General features: G+C 41.0%; 1 protein-coding gene across 1 annotated transcript in view; it reads left to right on the plus strand.

Annotated features, from left to right (window-relative positions):
- Impg2 (interphotoreceptor matrix proteoglycan 2) overlaps positions 1-18,870 on the plus strand; it is a 62,493-nt gene that overhangs the window by 35,998 nt on the left and 7,625 nt on the right. Inside the window, exons 11-15 of the mRNA XM_050122347.1 lie at positions 7,225-7,469; positions 8,829-8,917; positions 14,732-15,035; positions 16,286-17,571; positions 18,470-18,689. Of these exons, the coding sequence (XP_049978304.1) occupies positions 7,225-7,469; positions 8,829-8,917; positions 14,732-15,035; positions 16,286-17,571; positions 18,470-18,689 (2,144 nt within the window). The remainder of the gene's footprint in view (positions 1-7,224; positions 7,470-8,828; positions 8,918-14,731; positions 15,036-16,285; positions 17,572-18,469; positions 18,690-18,870) is intronic.

Below are 18,870 nucleotides of genomic sequence, written 5' to 3' on the forward strand. Positions count from 1 at the left end.
ATATATTCTTTGGTCGAAGGGCATTTAGGTTGTTTCCAGGTTCTGGCTATGACAAACAATGCTGCTATGAACATAGTTGAGCACATGTCCTTGTGGTATGATTGAACATCTTTTGGATATATACCCAAAAGTGGTATTGTAGGGTCTTGAGAAAGGTTGTTTCCTAATTTTCTGAGAAATCACCATACTGATATCCAAAGGGGTTGTACCAGTTTGCACTCCCACCAGCAATGCAGAAGTGTTTCCTTTACCCTACAACCTCTCCAGCATAAGTTGTCATTAGTGTTTTTGGTTTGGCCATTCTTACAGGTGTCAGATGGAATCTCAGAGTTGTTTTGATTTGCATTTCTCTGATGACTAAGGATGTTGAGCATTTCCTTAAATGTCTTTCAGTCATTTTAGATTCCTCTGTTGAGAGTTCTTTGTTTAGGTCTGTACTCCATTTTTTTATTGGATGATTTGTTCTTTTGATGACCAATTTCTTGAGTTATTTGTATATTTTGGAGATCACACTTCTGTCGGATGTGGGATTAGTGAAGATCTTTTCCCATTCTGTAAGCTGTTGTTTTGTCTTGTTGACCATATCCTTTGCTTTACAGAAGCTTTTCAGTTTCAGGAGGTCCCATTTGGTAATTGTTTCTCTCAGTGTCTGTGCTACTGGGGTTATATTTAGGAAGTGGTCTCCTGTGTCAATGTGTTCAAGGGTACTTCCCACTTTCTCTTCTGTGAGGTTCAATGTGGCTGGCTTTATGTTGAGATCTTTGATCCATTTGAACTCGAGTTTTGTGCATGGTGATAGATATGGATCTATTTTTATTTTTTTACATGTTGATATCCAGTTATACCACATTGCTTAGAATCTTAACCGGGATCATCCTTGTGGATTCCTGAGACTTTCCCTAGTGCCAGGTTTCTTGCTAACCTGAAGTAAGTCGAAAGATGCATGTAGTGTCTATTCCACTTCATTTAAGGTACTTGGATATTGTGGAATTTGGTGTGCATGGAATGACAGAGGTCCCTGCAACCAACCCCCAATAAACACCTAGGGTTGACACCTTGGTTTGAAAAGGTCTTTCTGATCTCATTTACATTATTATAACAAGTATTTATGAAATGCTTTGTTATTAGGCAAATACCATGCATAGAGAAATGAATAGTTTTTGGGTTTTGTCTTTAGGAATGTGTAGGGTGATAATCCTTTTTTTGCTTAAAATGTTATCATCTTAGTACCCTTGTAGAATAGTAAAATGAGGATTTGTATTTGTATCTTTTGGCTAGTGAGGACATTTTGTTTTAGAGAGACAGATTTTCTTGTTGAAAGTTATATGACTAGGAGCTATCAGATATCTTGACCAATCAGAATTTGGGTTTCTACTTTTAGTGATTGTAACCTGCTCTGCACTATGCATTCAAGAGATCTAGTTCCTTCTTAGGGCGATCAGACTGTGGAAACAGTCCTGAATCTTGAAGTTAGCCCTAGTATCGAAAGGATGGGTAGTAGCCATTTGCTGACTGCTAACAGTCCTGTGTAGAACACAGAAAACAATTAAATATGAAGTTACTACATTAGTATAAAACATTAGCCAAGACAGGATTTCCAAAGTTGTGTAGTGTTATTGGGTAGTGTCAGCTAGTTGACCAAACTGATTTGTAAATTTGATATGCTGATGTTCCGAGTTGTGCATGAGTGACTGTGTAGAACAGAAATAAAGAATCTACACTCTGTCCTCCTTTGCCACCAGCCTTTAGATGCTTGTGAAATTTTTGATTTGCTTTTTACTATGTGCAATCCCCACTTATTACACAGTCACAGTAGAACCCATTCGAAAGGAACAGATAGTATGCTGATCTGGCAGACACATGTCCTAACTTCAGTTTCAGGCATTGTAAGCAAGCATGCACTTTCTTTCTAGAAGAAACATTACTAGAGAGGCATTGTCTGAGTCTCCCTGAAATACCCTACTCTTATTCAACTCGAGTGATGATATGTAAAATGTGCACAGCAAAATAACCGATCGGGGTATCTGGGGTGAGAGAATAAGGGGTGACTCTTTCCTCCATATGATTGATGCCTAACTGATGGGTTCCAGGGTGATTCACACTGAAATGTACCTCAGGTTACTGGGTGTGGGGCCAGCACAGCTTTCTTCGATCAGAAATGTTCTGTCTACCTCTCTTGTGGACTTCCTTGGCATCTTGAAATTTTAAAAAATTTCCTTCATCCAGAGCAGTCTTTGCACTTTATGGCTTGCCAAAATGCAGCTTTCCTGGGTCACAGTGAAGTTCTTGGCTTTGAGAATACATGGTTTCTTGGTATTGCAAGTATTTCTTTGAGCTCTTGTTCCAAGACAAATACATGATAATAAATTAGAGTATCTTTCTGGGTCATTTTATCTTTCTTAATGAATTTGTCTTTACTAGAGGAGGTATGTTATAGAAGACATATTCTCTTTAGATAAGCAAGGCAAATACTGGGAGGCAAAATGATACTGGTCAGCAAAGAACAAGGTTGGTAATCTAATGCAGACTTCCCGATTTGCATAGACTTCTCATCCAAGAACATTTCTCATGATCTTCTCTCCTTCATGTTTAAAAGCCATGCAAGGCACATGCTAGCCTGTCAGTAAATAAGTGCTTGACTTTCCTGGCCCAGTATTTCACATAATGAGGAAGCCATTGGAGTTCTGTTAGGCACAGCCTCATCTTCTTCCTCTTCCTCCCCTTACTCTTTTTCCTCTCCCCTTCCTCCTTTTCTTAATTTTTGCCATTGTTTCCTGTCATAGAGTCATGCTAACACCACAGAAACTATAATATGTTGTAGGGATACCTTGAGGAGGAGCCCAACTTTCTGAATATACAGATGTGATTTATCTCACCAGGCTGCCAAAGAATGTGGCATTGAGTTGTGGGTGACCCGGAAACAATGTCTCTAAATGAGTACTGAACACAAATGTATGAAGAAGATAGACATGCTCTTCAGGGTAAAAGTTGTTCTTTTTATATTTCGGGACAGAAAATATTTCTAAATATTTCTAAATATATCTAAATATTAAAGATGAAGTACCCTTTAAGTGCCCAAACTTAAAATGATCTGGTCTGTTTATATTAGTGACAGCATCCATCACTTTGTCATTACATTTGGAAGTATTTATTGAGATGCCATGAGCTAGGCATTGTTCCGGATGCTTGGAATGCATTATTCTGATGTTTGGAATAACAACTGTGTCTGTCCAGATGGTGGGAGAGATAGAATGTGACCCATGTTGTCAGTGTGAGAAAGAAACTCCCTGAGGAGGTGCCAGTTAAGCTGAAGCATAAAAGGCATAGGAAGGTGAAGGAGGCATGCGCACATTCGTTCATGAGTATAAGGGGATGCGTGGACTGGGGGACACAAGTGGGCATGCAAAGATCTGAGGATCTGTGTGTGGCACCTGGACATCAAAAGACCAGAGGTTTCCAAAGAGAAATGGGGAGTATGGCATGGTAAGCTTGAACCAGAAGGCATCCTCTTACTATTTTATGCCTTGAAATCATCACATAGTTCCTTTCCTTAAGGAGAAAGATCGAAAATTACTCACAGATTAACCTTTTAGCCTAAAACATTAAAAGGCTTTGATTGCTTGAGGAGTTGAGGACATGACCTTCACCCGTCATAATGGCTTTCAGTCACGATCACTCTCTTACCCTCTTTTGTCCCCCTCATATTCCCACTGGTACCCTTTCTCTACTCAATGCTATCTAACTAGCTCCCCTGCTACCTTGATGCCTTTTCTGTTTGGAATGTGGCTGAGGGTCTGTTTACTGGAGTATCAGTTATCACTTTTTAAGTCACCCTTTAGAATAGGATGCTTGTCAGATCTGGGAGGAAATCAATATTAAAAGGACCCAGAATTTTTTTCCCTCAATGTAATCAATTATGTATGTTAACAGGGAGGGTGGGGAGGAAGGTTGGAGAGGTCTGGTTGCTTACAGGCATCCTCTGTAGACTAGGGTATCATCAGCACTGTGTTCATCAGGACAGGCCTGAACTAGATAGTACTCACAGGAAGGAAAGGAAGACTTCTAAAGACCACTGCATGTTCCCTAAACCACAAAAACAATTCTTTTCAATCGATCTTTTTCAAATGGGGAATGCACCCACCAACTGTTTGAGTTTTGCATTGGCTAGCTCATGTATTCCTTCCCCATAGGAAAACCCATGAAAAGTTACAATCAAAAGTCTCTTTCATAAGCTCAAACTCAGAGGAAGTTGGGTGACCCAAATGACCACTACCATTGAACCAGGGCAGTTTGTTATATTTGTTTTTAACCTATGGGGATACCTTTTAGAAGCCCCAATACACTGGTGCCCATGTGAAAGTACAGCTCTCACCTCTAAGGGGATAAGATTGTTAATTCTGGAGTCAAATGTGAGTGGCTGTGTCCTAGAAACACAGAGTCCATGTTACCCAAGTTCCATGTTCTGATGCGGTAAAGATTTCAAGGAGTTTTATAGTAACAGGATAAACAGTAACAGACGCTCTTTCAAATACAGTGAGAGAAACACAGACAGATGGGCACAGAAAAGCAGGAAATGTCAGCAGTTGGCTTTAGATGGCGTCTGATGGCCATCTTAGCCTTTCGGTGGTGGAAACTAGGGGTCTGTTTGCACAATCTGAGGAATTTACCTCCTAGTCACAAAGATGTTAGGTCACACACAGAGGAGGCTAGTACATGTCTATGAATAGGACTAAAGATGACCCAAGATAATTTGCCTCTAGTCTTGCAATATTCCAAACTTTCCCATCATTGAAGTCCTAATCAGTTAGTCAGCCTTCCTGAAGGTTCAGTAAAGATGACATTCATTCAAGAAACTTCATTTCATGTCTAGATTTCTGCTTATGTAATAGACACGGGGCAGCTCTCAGTATGAATTGCCAAGATGAATATTGGCAGTGGAAACTTAAGAGGAGAGAGAGGCAGTCACAATAACAAAATCTTTTTACAAGCACATGACAGTTGTAATCGAGTAGGTACCTGTTCAATTATGGATGATATACTGACACAATATGATATACTCGTGCACATATCTACATCTGTGCACACAAATATTTAATTTCCTTGGAAGATGCTGTCTGTTTTTGTGTTTTGAGTTGGTAATCACTTGCTGCCATGGAATGTCTGAAATAGATATCTTCCATTACACATCTGGCTTGAGTGCTGTTTTTGTTCCTGGCCCTGGAGGTATCCTGTGTACCAGATGTGCAGGCTGTGTGAAGAGGCAAGCTGGGGGCAGTGTGGTGGTGACAGACACAGAGATGCCCCCATGATGACTCTGTCAGGTGATTGCTTAGAGTGGAAGCGGAAGCCTGGCCCCACCACATTTTCCCGCAAAATTCCAGGGAGCCTTTTGCCTTCTCTTCTAACTTTATTATTGTTTCCTTAACAATATTCTGAAAATATAAAACCTTGAATAAGCTTTTGTAAAAACTCACTGAGATAAAGGCATGTTGAGAGCACATAAAAGCTATTAGCATTTAGTTGTTGGAGATGCCTGAGTGCGTGGGTGGGAGACTGACTGTCCAGGAGACACGTTCCCATCGGCTCCCAACTTTATCTTCTCATGTTATTTCTTCTAATGGCTAAGGAAGTGTAGAACATCACACCAGCTACTGCTTGTTTGTTCTCCCTTCTTTATCCCACCCCCTTTTCACTTGCTTGTACAAGGGTCAGTGGAAAAGCTTACTTTGGAAATAGTTGTTTGCTAGCACTTCCTGTTGTTCCATTCCATTCGTCAATGAAGGAATCATCGAAAGAAAAAAGATAAAAGAGAAAAATCAAAAAACCCATAAGGATTTCTAAGTTAGAAATAGAATTAGTAAGCGTCAGAGTGTTGTAAACAGGTCAAAGAAAAAATCATATCATAACACACTTTTCAGTTTTGCCTTAAATTTATTGAACTCTAAATTCTCTGGCCCATCACTCAGAAGTAGGTCTCCTGAAAGATTCACATAGCTGTCATTTCAGAAAATATCCTAGCCTGCTCTCTGTCTGCCTGTCTGTCATCCATCATTTTTCTATATTAGAAAAATAAGTTGCTTTATTTTAAAAAACATTTAACTTTTTACCTAAAAGTTTGAAATTTTTTTCTCCTCAATAAATATCTGTGGTTTAGTACCTAACTTTTCTGATAGCAATAGTAAGAAAATATGAGAAAAATTTTATATTCTTTTGGGGAGGAGTTAGAAGGTATGTGTATATATGTGCAGGCGCACATCCATGTGTACATGTGCATACATGCATACCATACAATGTGAACAGAGGGTAGGGTCAACTTGTGGGAGCTGGTTCTTTTCTTCACACTATTGTGGGTCCAGGAATTGAACTCAGGTCATCAGGCTTGGTGGCAAACTTTATCATTGTCTAAGTCATCTGAACAGACCAGTATATCTTTTCTAACAGAAGTATAAATTGTAACAAATCTTGATGCAAGAAATATCTCCCAGAGAAGAGAAGAGATAATACATTTTAGAGCCATATATAAAGTGACTATGCCTGGGAACATAGGTTTCGGTTGCATTAAAATCCATGTGCCAACGTGAGAGTACTTTCATGAACTTTTCATGGTATTAGAGCAAAGAGAGCATATTTTTAAAATACAGTGGTGGAGATATCAGGGAGGTGGATCATGATAAAGTGGAGAAATCTCTGTTATAGACCCCTGATATTATCTTAGTTTTGGGGTTGTTGGGAGCTGGGGCTCTGTTTGCACACTCTGAAGGATTTATCTAACAGTAACACAGGCGCTAGGTCACCATCAGAGGCGGGCAGTAAATGGCTATTACTTTGGCTCTGGCCTTGCAACATCGCAGCCTCTCCACACCACTGGAAGTTCTGATTAGTTTGGCAGCCTTGACAGTTAGATTTTCTCCCCAGGAACTGTTGCTCACATAGAGGAGGAAGGAGGAAGGGAATTACTGAAAAGAAGGGATTTGGCTTTGAAAGAAAGGGAAATGGTTCAAAATGTGGGGCATGAAGAGCCTCTGATGCTGTGGTAGGGTTAACTCTGTGGCTTCCTTAGAATTCTTGTCCTGTTATTGGAGCTTGGCCCTCCACTCTCTGGGGAGGGGAAGAGGTGCCATGTTTTGATAGAATCCCCTTCTTGACCTAATGCTGTCTCTAGACCCAAAGCTGCTTTCTTGTGATGTTTTAGCTGGACCTAATCTGTTCCCCTATCATCCATAGTGGGATCGACGTTCTCTATGCGGCTACCTTCAATGGGGAGGCCATCAGCAATACCACCTGGGACCTCATAAGCCTTCACTCCAACAAGGTGGAAAACCATGGCCTTGTCGAGCTGGATGATAAGCCCACTGCTGTTTACACAATTAGCAACTTCAGAGAGCATATTGCTGAGACACTGCACCAGAACTTTCTGATGGGAAATTCCTCTTTGAATCCAGATCCCAAGTCTCTCCAGCTTGTCAATGGTGAGTTGAGTATCACTCCTGACACCCGTATGTAATTTCCCTCCTTTTCCGATATCGTCTGGTGAAGATTCACCTCACTAATATATATGGTTCTACTTTCTTAGACTGCACACGACAGGACCCATGCTGATAAACGGAGCTTCATCCTACAGTCATTTGGGATAGGTTATTCTGGGCTTCCTGGAATGTGTCTTCCCGGAAGGTCACAGAGGGGGGAAGTGGAGAACAACATGGCAGTTAGAAGCAGTTTGAAGGGGGAACAGAGTGTAAGAAAAAGGAAATATGAACCGCAGCAGGCTGAGGCGCTGCACGGCAACCGCAGTGTGAGCCGTTGAAAAGGCCAGTGGGCCAAGGCTTAAGAATTGGCAGAAAAGGAACCATGGAGGAAAGCTAAGGGAAGCTTGGCTTAAAGAGCCAGATGTTGAGCGCAGAAAGCTCAACACTAAGTTCGACCTTGGATAACTGTGGCGATCCTGTCATAGGTCATAATAGTGGATGGAGCTGGGATCATACAGGAGAGGGGGACAGAGCTCTAAGTTATTTGCCGATATTGCCTATTTTCTGTTTGCTTTGCCACGATGCCTTCACGTATGGGCCCTTTAACCTTTAAAACTTCCAGCAAAACATATTTAACTGAAGCGAGAAAAGAGGAAAAAATGTAAGTTTCTAAAGTGAAGAATGAGAAACATACTTATAACAATATCTTAAAATTATTTATTTATATGGATGTGTGCACACCACAGTGTCTGTGTGGTGGTCCTAGGCCGATATGTGGGAGTCTGTCATTTCCTTATACTATTTGGATCCTGGGGGCTGAACTTGGGTTGTCTGGCTTGGTGGTAGCAGGGACCTTTCACACTAAGCCATTTGCTGGCCCTAACGACTCATTCTTAGAGGAAGAGGGTAACACTCTAATTGATCAAAGAATGACTTGTGAAGACCCAGACCCCAAGACCCAGGACATATTCTATGACTCTCCAGAATGTTTATGAATAAGAAATTGGAAGTGACATGTAAGAAACAGGTCCGAGGTATGGAGAGGGATTGTTTGAAACTTAGCTTTTGTCTCATGTGAGCGTGGTCTCATGGAAGCACAGCTATTGTGATTGGCTGACCATTTGCGCTGTGTTACAGATTTCCAAGTTTGGTTTACATTTTGTCTGTACGCTAATGAAATCAGACTGCAGATCAGGGTCAGAGGGACCGAGTTTCGTGAGCACAGCAGCTTGCTTAGACCGTGTTAATTTGCTGTAGCACCTTTCAAACAGCCTCCTTCTACGGTCGAGTGTGTGCCTGTGTGCTGCAGATCTCAGATACAACATCGGCTCAGAAATGATGCCTTACATTTTCTTTCCTCAGTGAGAGGAGTTTTGCTCCCCCAGACAGAAGACCTAGCTCCTTGGAACACTGAAAGTTCAAGTCTTCAGGTGACAGCACCCTCTGCTCTGGTAAGCCACTGTGCCTTAGGCCAGCCCGATCCCCGAAACCTCTCCTCTTCGCAGCCTCTGCCACTTTGGCATGGAGATTTCACCTCACTGCCTCCATTTCATGCATTCTGCTGCCTGTGCCTGGATCATCACTCACAGTGGTCAGCTCAAGGGGACCAAATGTTGATTCAGAAAATCTAAGCCTTTCTCAGTGGTTGAATGAAGTTTGGATTGCAAACACCATATGGGACACAAGTACCTGCTGCTCATACTTGTTAGACGGTGATTAAGCTGGAAGTGTGACTGAGTTGTTTTTACGTTACCTAGAAATAGGTTTTTTAAAAAAATATCCAAGACTACACATTGATATTCATAACTACAGAGTAGAAATTTTTTATTTCAAGGATTGTGTATTGAGGGAAAGTTGAGCACTGGCAGTAGAATAATGTATGGAAGGGGAAAAGAGTGAAGATATTGCCTAGCTGAAAAATACTCCTATTTTCAATTCCAAAATTAGTCATTCTCTTAAGTGAATTTTATTGTTTATTATTATTTTATGTGTGTGAACCCATAATATATGTGGGGGATGCACACGAAGTGTGGAGATCAACAGGCAACTCTGGGGAGTTGGTCTCCCCTTCTCTGTTTTTGTGGGGTCAGGCATGCCTCTGAACTCGGGCTGCAGGCTTGTGCAGCAAGCTTTACCCAGAGAGCTGTCTCTCCTGCTCACAGCCCTCCTTTAAATCAGAGTGCAGCATTTCCATCTGTGCAGAAGCAGAACGGAATGAATCCTCCCTTTTGTTCTTACCATCCCCTTTCCCCACCACACCTCTATTTCCCATTACACTTATGCAGAGATACTGAGGAGGAAAGAATACTCCCTCATGTGTGTGGAGCTGCAGAGTCGACACCACCAATGACGACGCCAGGACTCCTTGTGTGGGGATGGTTCAGTGTTAGCACAGGGACACGTAGGTGGGGGTGGGGGACTCTTAACATCCAACAGCCACAGATCACGTTCTTACTTTCTTAAAATGTCTTTGTACCAGCTGTTTGAAATCATTAGTTCTTGAAATTAGAACTCTAATGGGAAAAATTTGAGATTAAATTTGAGATTAAACTCAAAAAAATTTGAGATTAAAATTATATCATTACCCTTTTCTTTCCTCCCTCAAAACCCTCCCGTGTACTACCCTTGCTTTCTTTCAAATTCATGGACTCTTTATCTTTAATTGCTTTTATGTGCGAGTGCACATGCACGCATGCACACACACACATACACAATCACATATACACACACACACACTCCTAAATGCACAAATACAACTTACTCAGTCTATATAATGTTACTTGTTTATATGTATTTTTTCAGGACAATGATAGAAATTAGAAAGAAAATTTATTTGATCATTCATATATATATAACTATCTATTTTACTGAGCAATTTAATTTTAAGTGTGGAGTCATGAGAAATACACTTTTCTTTTTTTTTTCTCCTACCGTGTAGTTGCTAGGAATTGAACTCAGGACCTCTGTAAGAGCAGCCAGTGCTCTTAAATTCGGAGCCATCTCTGCAGCCCAGAAAGCAGCCAGTGCTCTTAACCTCTGAGCCATCTCTGCAGCCCAGAAATACACTTTTCACTGAGTACTATATTAGAGATGAGATCAGACAAGAACGGGCACATTCAGGGAGGTATGGCCATAAACAAGCGCTGTATTGGAGAAAAGATGGTTTGCGGATATTGACATCAGATGGCACATTAATTAGGTGTTTGCTTACCTCTCCATTCAAATATATTTATTTTGTGCTTTTTATGTGCCAGGTACCAAGGAAACTAAGTGAAATGAGGTGTGGTCCTGCCCATGAGACGTTCACAGACAGGCGGCAGACAGATTTCCAAATAAATAAGATGACACAGTGTTACGGGCGGTCACCAGAGATGACCACTTAGACACAGAGGAGAGCCAATTAAGAGTCTTTATTCCAGCCAGCTGGGACCACACCAAGTGTCCAGGGACCTAGGTGTGGCCCCGAGTGTCCACAACACCTGGGTTTTGAAAGCAGAGACTTTGTCCAGGTGTCTCGCTCAGCAGCTGCAGGGGACTTTGCAGAGTAAGCAGTTTGAAGGTGGAGAAGCTAAGTTCAGCGGGAGGGAGTTCCGCAAAAACAGGCAGCTAAGATGAGCGGTGAGCTAGAGGAGGTTCTGACAAACAAGCAGTTTTAGCAAAGGCTAAGATAAGTTAGCTAAGACATCCTACGATTGATTCTTAGAATGGCGTTGGGTAGTTTTCCATGGGATTCTACATCAAGAAGATCAGGGTCTAGTTAAACCTGGACACAGCTTCAGCAACAGTACAAGGTGGAGAAACCTCTGCCCTATGTGTCCCCATCTCAATAGCTCCTCTCCTGCAGTCCATCCAGAACATAGACGCAAGGCTACCTACAGCCCTGCTTCTAATCCCATCATCCTGGGACCTCTCTAACTACAGGCGAGCTGTGATGGTAGTTTACAAGCACGAATTAAAGATTTGGGGGATGACCATAGAGGTCAGTCTATTAAGGGCCTGCCACTCAAACATGACAAACTTGGTTCACATTCCCAGCATCCACATAAAAAGTGGGTGTGGCAGTGCTCATCTGCCACACTAGTGCTAGAACAGGGGTGCAACAGGGTCCCCAGAGCTCATTAATCTAGACTGTTGGTGAACTCCAGATTCAATGAGAAACCCTGTCTCGCAAGCTAAGATAGAGAGTGAAAGAAGAATATATGTAGCATCAGCTTCTAGACTCCACATCTCACGTACTCCCAGCCCCAAACACACACACACACACACACACACACACACACACACACACACACACACGCACACACGCACACACGTGCACACATACACACAACACCCACACACACATACAGTGAAAAGACAAAATTTTCTCTATCAGCCAGAGGTTGCTAGTTGGTTCCATTTAGCTGGATTCAGAATGGGACATGTATTTTGAAACTAATTTTAAAAAGTTAGTGTCTAAACACTAGGTTTTTTACATAAGAATGCAGATTTTTATCTTCTTTTGAGAACTAGGACTAACTGATCCCATGAAGTCCCCATTCCCCTCTGTCCCAAAGTTGTCAGAGTGTTGCTGTGGCTGTCAAGGATGGCAAACACTGACTAACTGGGCTTATCATTTAGTTACACTGTGGTGCTCCATTGTCCCTGCAGCCAAACTCTTTATGAGAGTGACAGCTGCAGGAAATTACGTAACCATTTAAGGATGCTAGAGTATGTAAAAAAATTATTAGTGCATAATATCATGTATTTGTGTGGAGTAAATGTGAGTTTTTGTCAACATGCGACATGATCAAATAAGGGTAAGTGGTCATCTATGACCAAATACTTATCATCATTATATATGTTGGAGATAATTGACCTTAGCTATTTGAAGTGGGCCATAGGTTGTTGGTTAACTATACCCGTTCTGCTATATATATTGATACTATATATAGAGTACTAGATCTTTTTCCCCTCTAACTGTGATTTTATACCATGAACCTCGATCTTTAGATCCCTGCTTCTCCTACATTTCCTAGCCCCTGATGCCACTATTTTATTCACCACATCTATAAAACCCAGTTGATTTGTTAGCTTTTAGTATTTATGGGAACATGAAAGAGTTAGACATTGTAATGTTGATGAGTGGCAATAAGACATAACCATTATTGACTTCAAATATAAAGTTATTGCTTGCTTCCTTCCTATCTGTAATGTTTTACTTTATTAGAGAATTGACATTTGTTACCAAAATTAACATTTTAGACTTCTTTAGAGGTGGGAAGATTAAATTTGGAAGTTCCTGGCATCCCAGTTATGAAAATGACTTGTTTTTCACTATGCCTTCTTCAGAACTAGAAAGTTTTTCACATGGAAATTAGAACCAGTGAAACTGACCAGTATAACATTAAATGCTGAATTAAAAAGAATCCGTGAGTTGAATTTGTTACTAGAAGCATCTATTGATACAAAAATAAAGAAATCACCATCTGAGTTCGAGTGGGAGAAACAGCAGTACTGGGAAACCCAGAGCCATGGCTTTAAATTCTGATGGTTCCTCTTTTTCTTCTTTTCTTCTTCTCTCTTTTTTTTTTTTTGTGTGTGTGATTGTTTTGGCCATTTAACTCCTATGAACTTCTTTTTACCTGTAACACACAAGGCATGATTGGATTACCTGATTCTAGAGTCTTCCTAGGTTTAAAATTGATACATTTATATGTTGACATAATGTGTATACTCTGCTCTCCTCCCATTCCTGAAGAATGGGTTGGTAAACTCCCTGAGCCTTTCACAAGTTAATATAGTTCCTTGACTTCCTTTTTCTTTCATATTCAGGATTGCAATTCATTATCCTATTGTTTATTAATTAAAATTTTACTGTCTCCTTCAAATCCATTCAGAATAACTTAGACATTTTAAGGCAAAATCCAGGGCAACTTTGTGTGTCTATGTGGTGCTGAGTTACACAGGTTACTTTGCATACAGGTCAGCAATTGCAAGTCACTTACACTGCACAGTTATACAAGACTAACTGTGCTACCCAGGGTCTCAGGCTTCCAAGATGCTACTGTTGAATATGTGAGTGCTGAACTCTGTCTGTCTGATGAGATCCCCTCTACAACCAGTCTTCCTCTCTTCAGGGTCACACCTGTTGGAGAGCCCCCAGGAGGGTGTTTTTCCCATCTTGGAATCTTTCACTTCCTCACTACCTTGTTTGCTGTTGCACCTCATCATTTGAGGAAGGCCTTCCGCTTCCTCCTTCACACACATGCATTTTCATTTGTACCATACATTTTACTTCAGCTAACTCAGCTTATTAGAATATTCGCCTCCGGAGATGGGAGAGATGGTTTAGCAATTAAGAGCACTTGCTACCTTCCTGGGGACCTGGGTTCAGGTCCCAGCATCCACATGGCTGCTTACAGCCATCTCTAACTCCAGTTCTTGGGTATCCAGTGCCTTCTCCTGGCCTCTATGGGACCAGGCATCCATGCAGTGCAAAATATTCCTTCACGTACTCTAAAAACAAAGAAATCTTAAAAAAGAGGAATATTATATGCCAGGCTAATGTCTAACATAGATTAAAATACACAAAGTACCACTGCATTATGACTCTTTGACCTATTAACAATTTCATCAATTAATTTCTTTTACATAGAGTAGCTTTCATAAGATTAAATAATTAGCACATTCAAGGGTTGTATTTCTGTCTACTTTCTATTTCTAAAGCCAAATGTTAATATAAAGTTTGGAGAAAGAGAAAAGTGCATTTTGAGGCATGCAGCAACTTCATAAGTATGTCCTTTTATTTGAGACAACAGCCCACATCGCGATATGGTGACATTTTTCAGAAAAAATAGAGACCTCTAATTAAACATCTTTCAAAATAATGGATAAAATTGTTAATTATTTCTCCTCTTGTGGGTAGTATGTTGAGGTCTGTGCCAAGCAAGTTATGTATATTGCTAACTTCTATGTATTTAAAGTCATTTATGCCAAAGAGATAGAAGGAAACAAAACACGCGAAGCCGGAGAAACAGAGTTCACTCTCAAGTGTTCACTTTGTTTCGAGTCTTCTAACTATGGCGTTTCACCTGGCCCTGTCGCAGGTGAATTCTAGGAGGCTATGTGGGTTCTCTGTAGATTTTCAGACTAGCAGCTCGCTGAACTGGGATTCGGTCCCAGACTATATCCTTCAAGGACTCTTGTGTTCCTCCCACCCAGTATTTCCTTTCCATGTGGTTCTTTTCTCTCTGATGTGATGTAGCCTTTTTCTCCCTCCCCAGGATAACACCCTTCAAGCTGAATGGCCCTCAGCAGATGAGTCCACCACCACCAGTATCTCAGCACCTGGTTTCAGCTCTGGTCCTCCCCCAGCCACTGGCAGGGAACTCCAGGAAACAAGTGCTTTGGGTGATTCAGGGTCACCGCTTAAATTAGCCTCTCCCTCGAAGGTGGTCCTCAGTTCTTCCCCAGAGGTTTTAGAGGGTAGCCGCTTGACTCTTCATTCTGTTACCCCAGCAGTGCTTGAGATGGGTTTGCCTGTGGCTTCTGAGGGAAGGACTTCTGGAGCCTCCATATTAGAAGACGGTGAGAAACTTGAATCACTTTTCATAATTGTCTTCTGACTAGGGGGGCAAAGGCTTTAGAGAGATTCTAGTGGAGCGGAAAACAGGGTAGCGTCCCTTAGGGAGAAAATGTCTTGGGAAACGTGCCTGAGAAGAAAAAACAGATTTAAGTAGTCAGACTGGAAAGTAAAAATCACTGTATCTTAAGAAACGGATTTAGGGAAGTAGGGTGGAGATCAATTACAAGATATTTTGAAGGTCATATTGAAGGATATGTAATTAAATTACCGTAGCTACTACTAACAAAGAACTCTGCCTGCTTGAATATAGTGAACTACACCAAAGAAGATTATTCCAGTTCTAATGAGATTATGGGAGAAGCTCTAGGGAGTTTAGGTTATAGTAATATTGTGGAGAATATAAACTAGGAAAGTCACAGAGCAATAGAGGTGGAAACAAAATAGTCAATCCTCTAGATCAGTGGTTCTCAGTATGAGGGTTGTGACAATGACCCTTCCCCAGAGGTCACCTAAGGCCATTAGAAAGCACAGATATTTACATTACAGTTCATAACGGTAGCAAAATTGCAGTTATGGAGTAGCAATGAAAATAATTTTATGGTTGGGGGCAACCACAACATCAGGATCTATATTAAAGGGTCACAGCATTAAGAACGTTGAGAACATTGTTCTGAATGTTGTGGGGTGGACTGTACGTGTGAAAGAGAAAATGAATAAAGATATAAATAATGGGTCTAGAATTTTGAACATGAGGGAAATATAAAGGATAAAGACAATAAACATAAAAGAGAAATATAAGATCCAGAAAAAAAATTCTCCATAAATTTCCAGTGAATCCAATCTGTGTTTTTCAATATGGTTAATTCTTATTTCCATTGGACAAAAAGGCAAGTGCTTGATGCTTATTTCAATAATTAAATCTTCACCTCAGAGAAGTGGATTGTATTTGTGAATGCTTGTCTCACACTATGAATTTATGATCATATCTTCCTGTAGTGTAAATATTAAGTCAAGTGCTTGAGGATTGTTTCAGTAATTAAGTCTTCAGCTCAGAGAAGTGGGTTATGTTCATGAATTCTTATCCTGCACTATGAATTTTTGATCGCATCTTCCCGCAGTGTAGATATTAAAGGTCAGAATTGTCCCTGGTAACTGGAGAAAATAGGTATCTAGTTTTATTGGAGAACAAGGGTTTCATTTTGTAGATTAACTAACAGAAAAACCTTTTTTTTTTTTTTTTTTTTTTTTTTAGGATTAGCCAATATTGAAGAACCAGAAGATGCTTCTATGGATGTAGTGCCTTCAAGCTCATTAGTTAAACCCGTGCCAAAAGAAACAGTACCACCCATGGAAGACTCTGGCATGACTCCCTTGACACCTTCACCACATCTGACCTCTTCTGTCATAGAAGACCTTGTTAAAGGCACAACCGCACCTTCCGGCTTGGACTCCTTGACTTCCAAAGTCGCAGACCGACTGGACATGAGCCCATGGTTTCCAGACACCTCTAAAGAAAACGAGTTCATTTTTGAAAGTGGTTTTGGCTCTGGGTCTGGGAAAAATGTGGATCTGATTATTTGGCCACAGAGTGAGACTTCACCAGAGAAGACCACTGAAACACTGTCACGGTTGTGGCCTGAAGATGAGTATGTACTCTTGCCAACTGAAGGTCTAGAAAAATTACATATAGATGGTAGAGTAGATTCCACAGAACAAACTGCTGAACCTTCAGAGCATAGAGATAGTGATAGAGCCACCAGTTTTGCGGAGGAAGAACCCGTTGGTGGATTTACTCTACCTATCTTGGTAGAGTCTGCAACTCAGGCCACATCTCTGTCTTTTCCTAAGCACACATCAGATGCACCAGACACTGATTCTTACTCAGTGACCAAAGCATCCTCTTTGCTGGCAGCTCTAACCACCTCAGCTTCCACTGAGCAAACAGAGGGAGTGAATACCCTTCCAAAGGAAGATATGGTGCAAGCAGAGCCATCCAGTCATGAAGGGCTTCGCGGTGAAATTTTGGTGGAGAAGCCAGATATGCAACCTATGTGGACCATATTGCCAGAATCAGATATAGTTTGGACACGAACTTCATCCTCAGGGAAATTGTCCAGAGACACATTGGCAAGTACCCGAGCGAGCACTGACAGGCTCTGGTTGAAAGGTTCCATGACACAGTCTACTGAATTGCCTCCAACAGCCAGCTCCACCCAGCTAGAAGATGAAGTAATAATGGGCGTACAGGATATTTCATTAGAACTAGATCGGGTGGGCACAGATTACTATCAGCCCGAGCTAACACCAGAACAAAATGGCAAGGTTGGTAGCTATGTGGAAATGTCTACAAATGTTCGCTACACAGAGATGCCTATTGTGGCTCACCCCACAAAAGGACGTGACTTGAGTCACACCCAGACCGCAGGAACATTGGTGGTGTTCTTTAGCCTCCGAGTGACAAACATGATGTTTTCAGAAGACTTGTTTAATAAAAACTCTTTGGAATATAAAGCCCTGGAGCAAAGGTTCTTAGAACTGGTAAGCATAGATTGTAAAACACGAGTATTGGTGAATGTTATGTGAATCCCTTCCTATCCTCAGCACACTAAGTCAGAGTCCAGAGAAGTGCTTTTCCATGGGCATTCATTTCCTCTTACCAGGCAGCACCATGGCTTTGGCTGATAGGCGAACAATAAGGCAGGTGAATTCAAGAACTGGAAACATGGCATTAGAGTGATGTGAGGTTAGATGCTGAAGATTATATGGCAGGGATTCTGTGACCGAACTAAAATATGAAAGGAACTCTCAAACTCACTGTGAGACCCATCTTTTGTGGATGTTCATATCTTCATTGTTGGGGCCCTTCAGCAAAACAGAGGGAATAAACTCTAAGCACCTAGAATGGTTTATGAATTACATAAAGTTTATAAATGCATCATGAAGATCTCATGATATTCACAATTCATACAATTAAACCATTCCTACTTATTGTTTTTTTTAGTTGCTCTATAAAATAAAGGTTTTCATTATGGCATTTTATACATACATATCATTATATTTTGCTCACACTCAATCTTACATTCCATTCCCTGTCTTTCCTCACCCTCTCACTAGTCTACCTCATCTTCCCAAATAGGCCTCTTCTGTGTGTATGTCTTATTTGTATATGCATAGGACACGGGGAGCAGTCATGCACGATATGTATGTACATATAACATGTGTGTGCTGTTAAATCCAGTTATATAGATGAAGAAAATTGGATACTTTCTCCTGCAGGGACAGGAGGTTTTATATTTTGTCGAATACATACTAGAAAGAAAAAAAACTCACACGAGCATTCTTTTTGTTTGCTTTTGTATGTTTTATTGCCTTTCTGGTGTGCATTCAACTAAACGTCAAGTATTGGCAGTAATCATGATTGTTTTGTCATTTCCAGTTAGTTCCCTATCTTCAGTCGAATCTGTCAGGGTTCAGGAACTTAGAAATCCTGAACTTCAGAAATGGCAGCATCGTGGTGAACAGCCGAGTGAAGTTCACTGAGTCTGTCCCTCCAGATGTCAACAATGCCATGTATATGATTCTGGAAGAATTTTGTACTACTGCCTACCAAACCATGAACTTGGATATTGATAAGTACTCCCTGGATGTGGAATCAGGTAACCATAGTGCCTATCATCTGAGGCTTCTTAGTAAAATCCAGTAACGATTCTTGTGTGCTTTCTTTTCCATTGAGTCAAAGTAAATCTGATATTTACAGGAAGAAAAAAGTACTGCATCAGACACAGTCTTGAAAATTAGTGCAATAAGTGTTTCAAGGGACTCTCACATGTCGAGGAG

The sequence above is a fragment of the Alexandromys fortis genome, unplaced genomic scaffold (assembly GCF_014885135.2).
Source record: "Alexandromys fortis isolate MF-2015 unplaced genomic scaffold, M_Fortis_MF-2015_v1.1 scaffold_187, whole genome shotgun sequence".
Classification (NCBI taxonomy): Eukaryota; Metazoa; Chordata; class Mammalia; order Rodentia; family Cricetidae; genus Alexandromys; species Alexandromys fortis.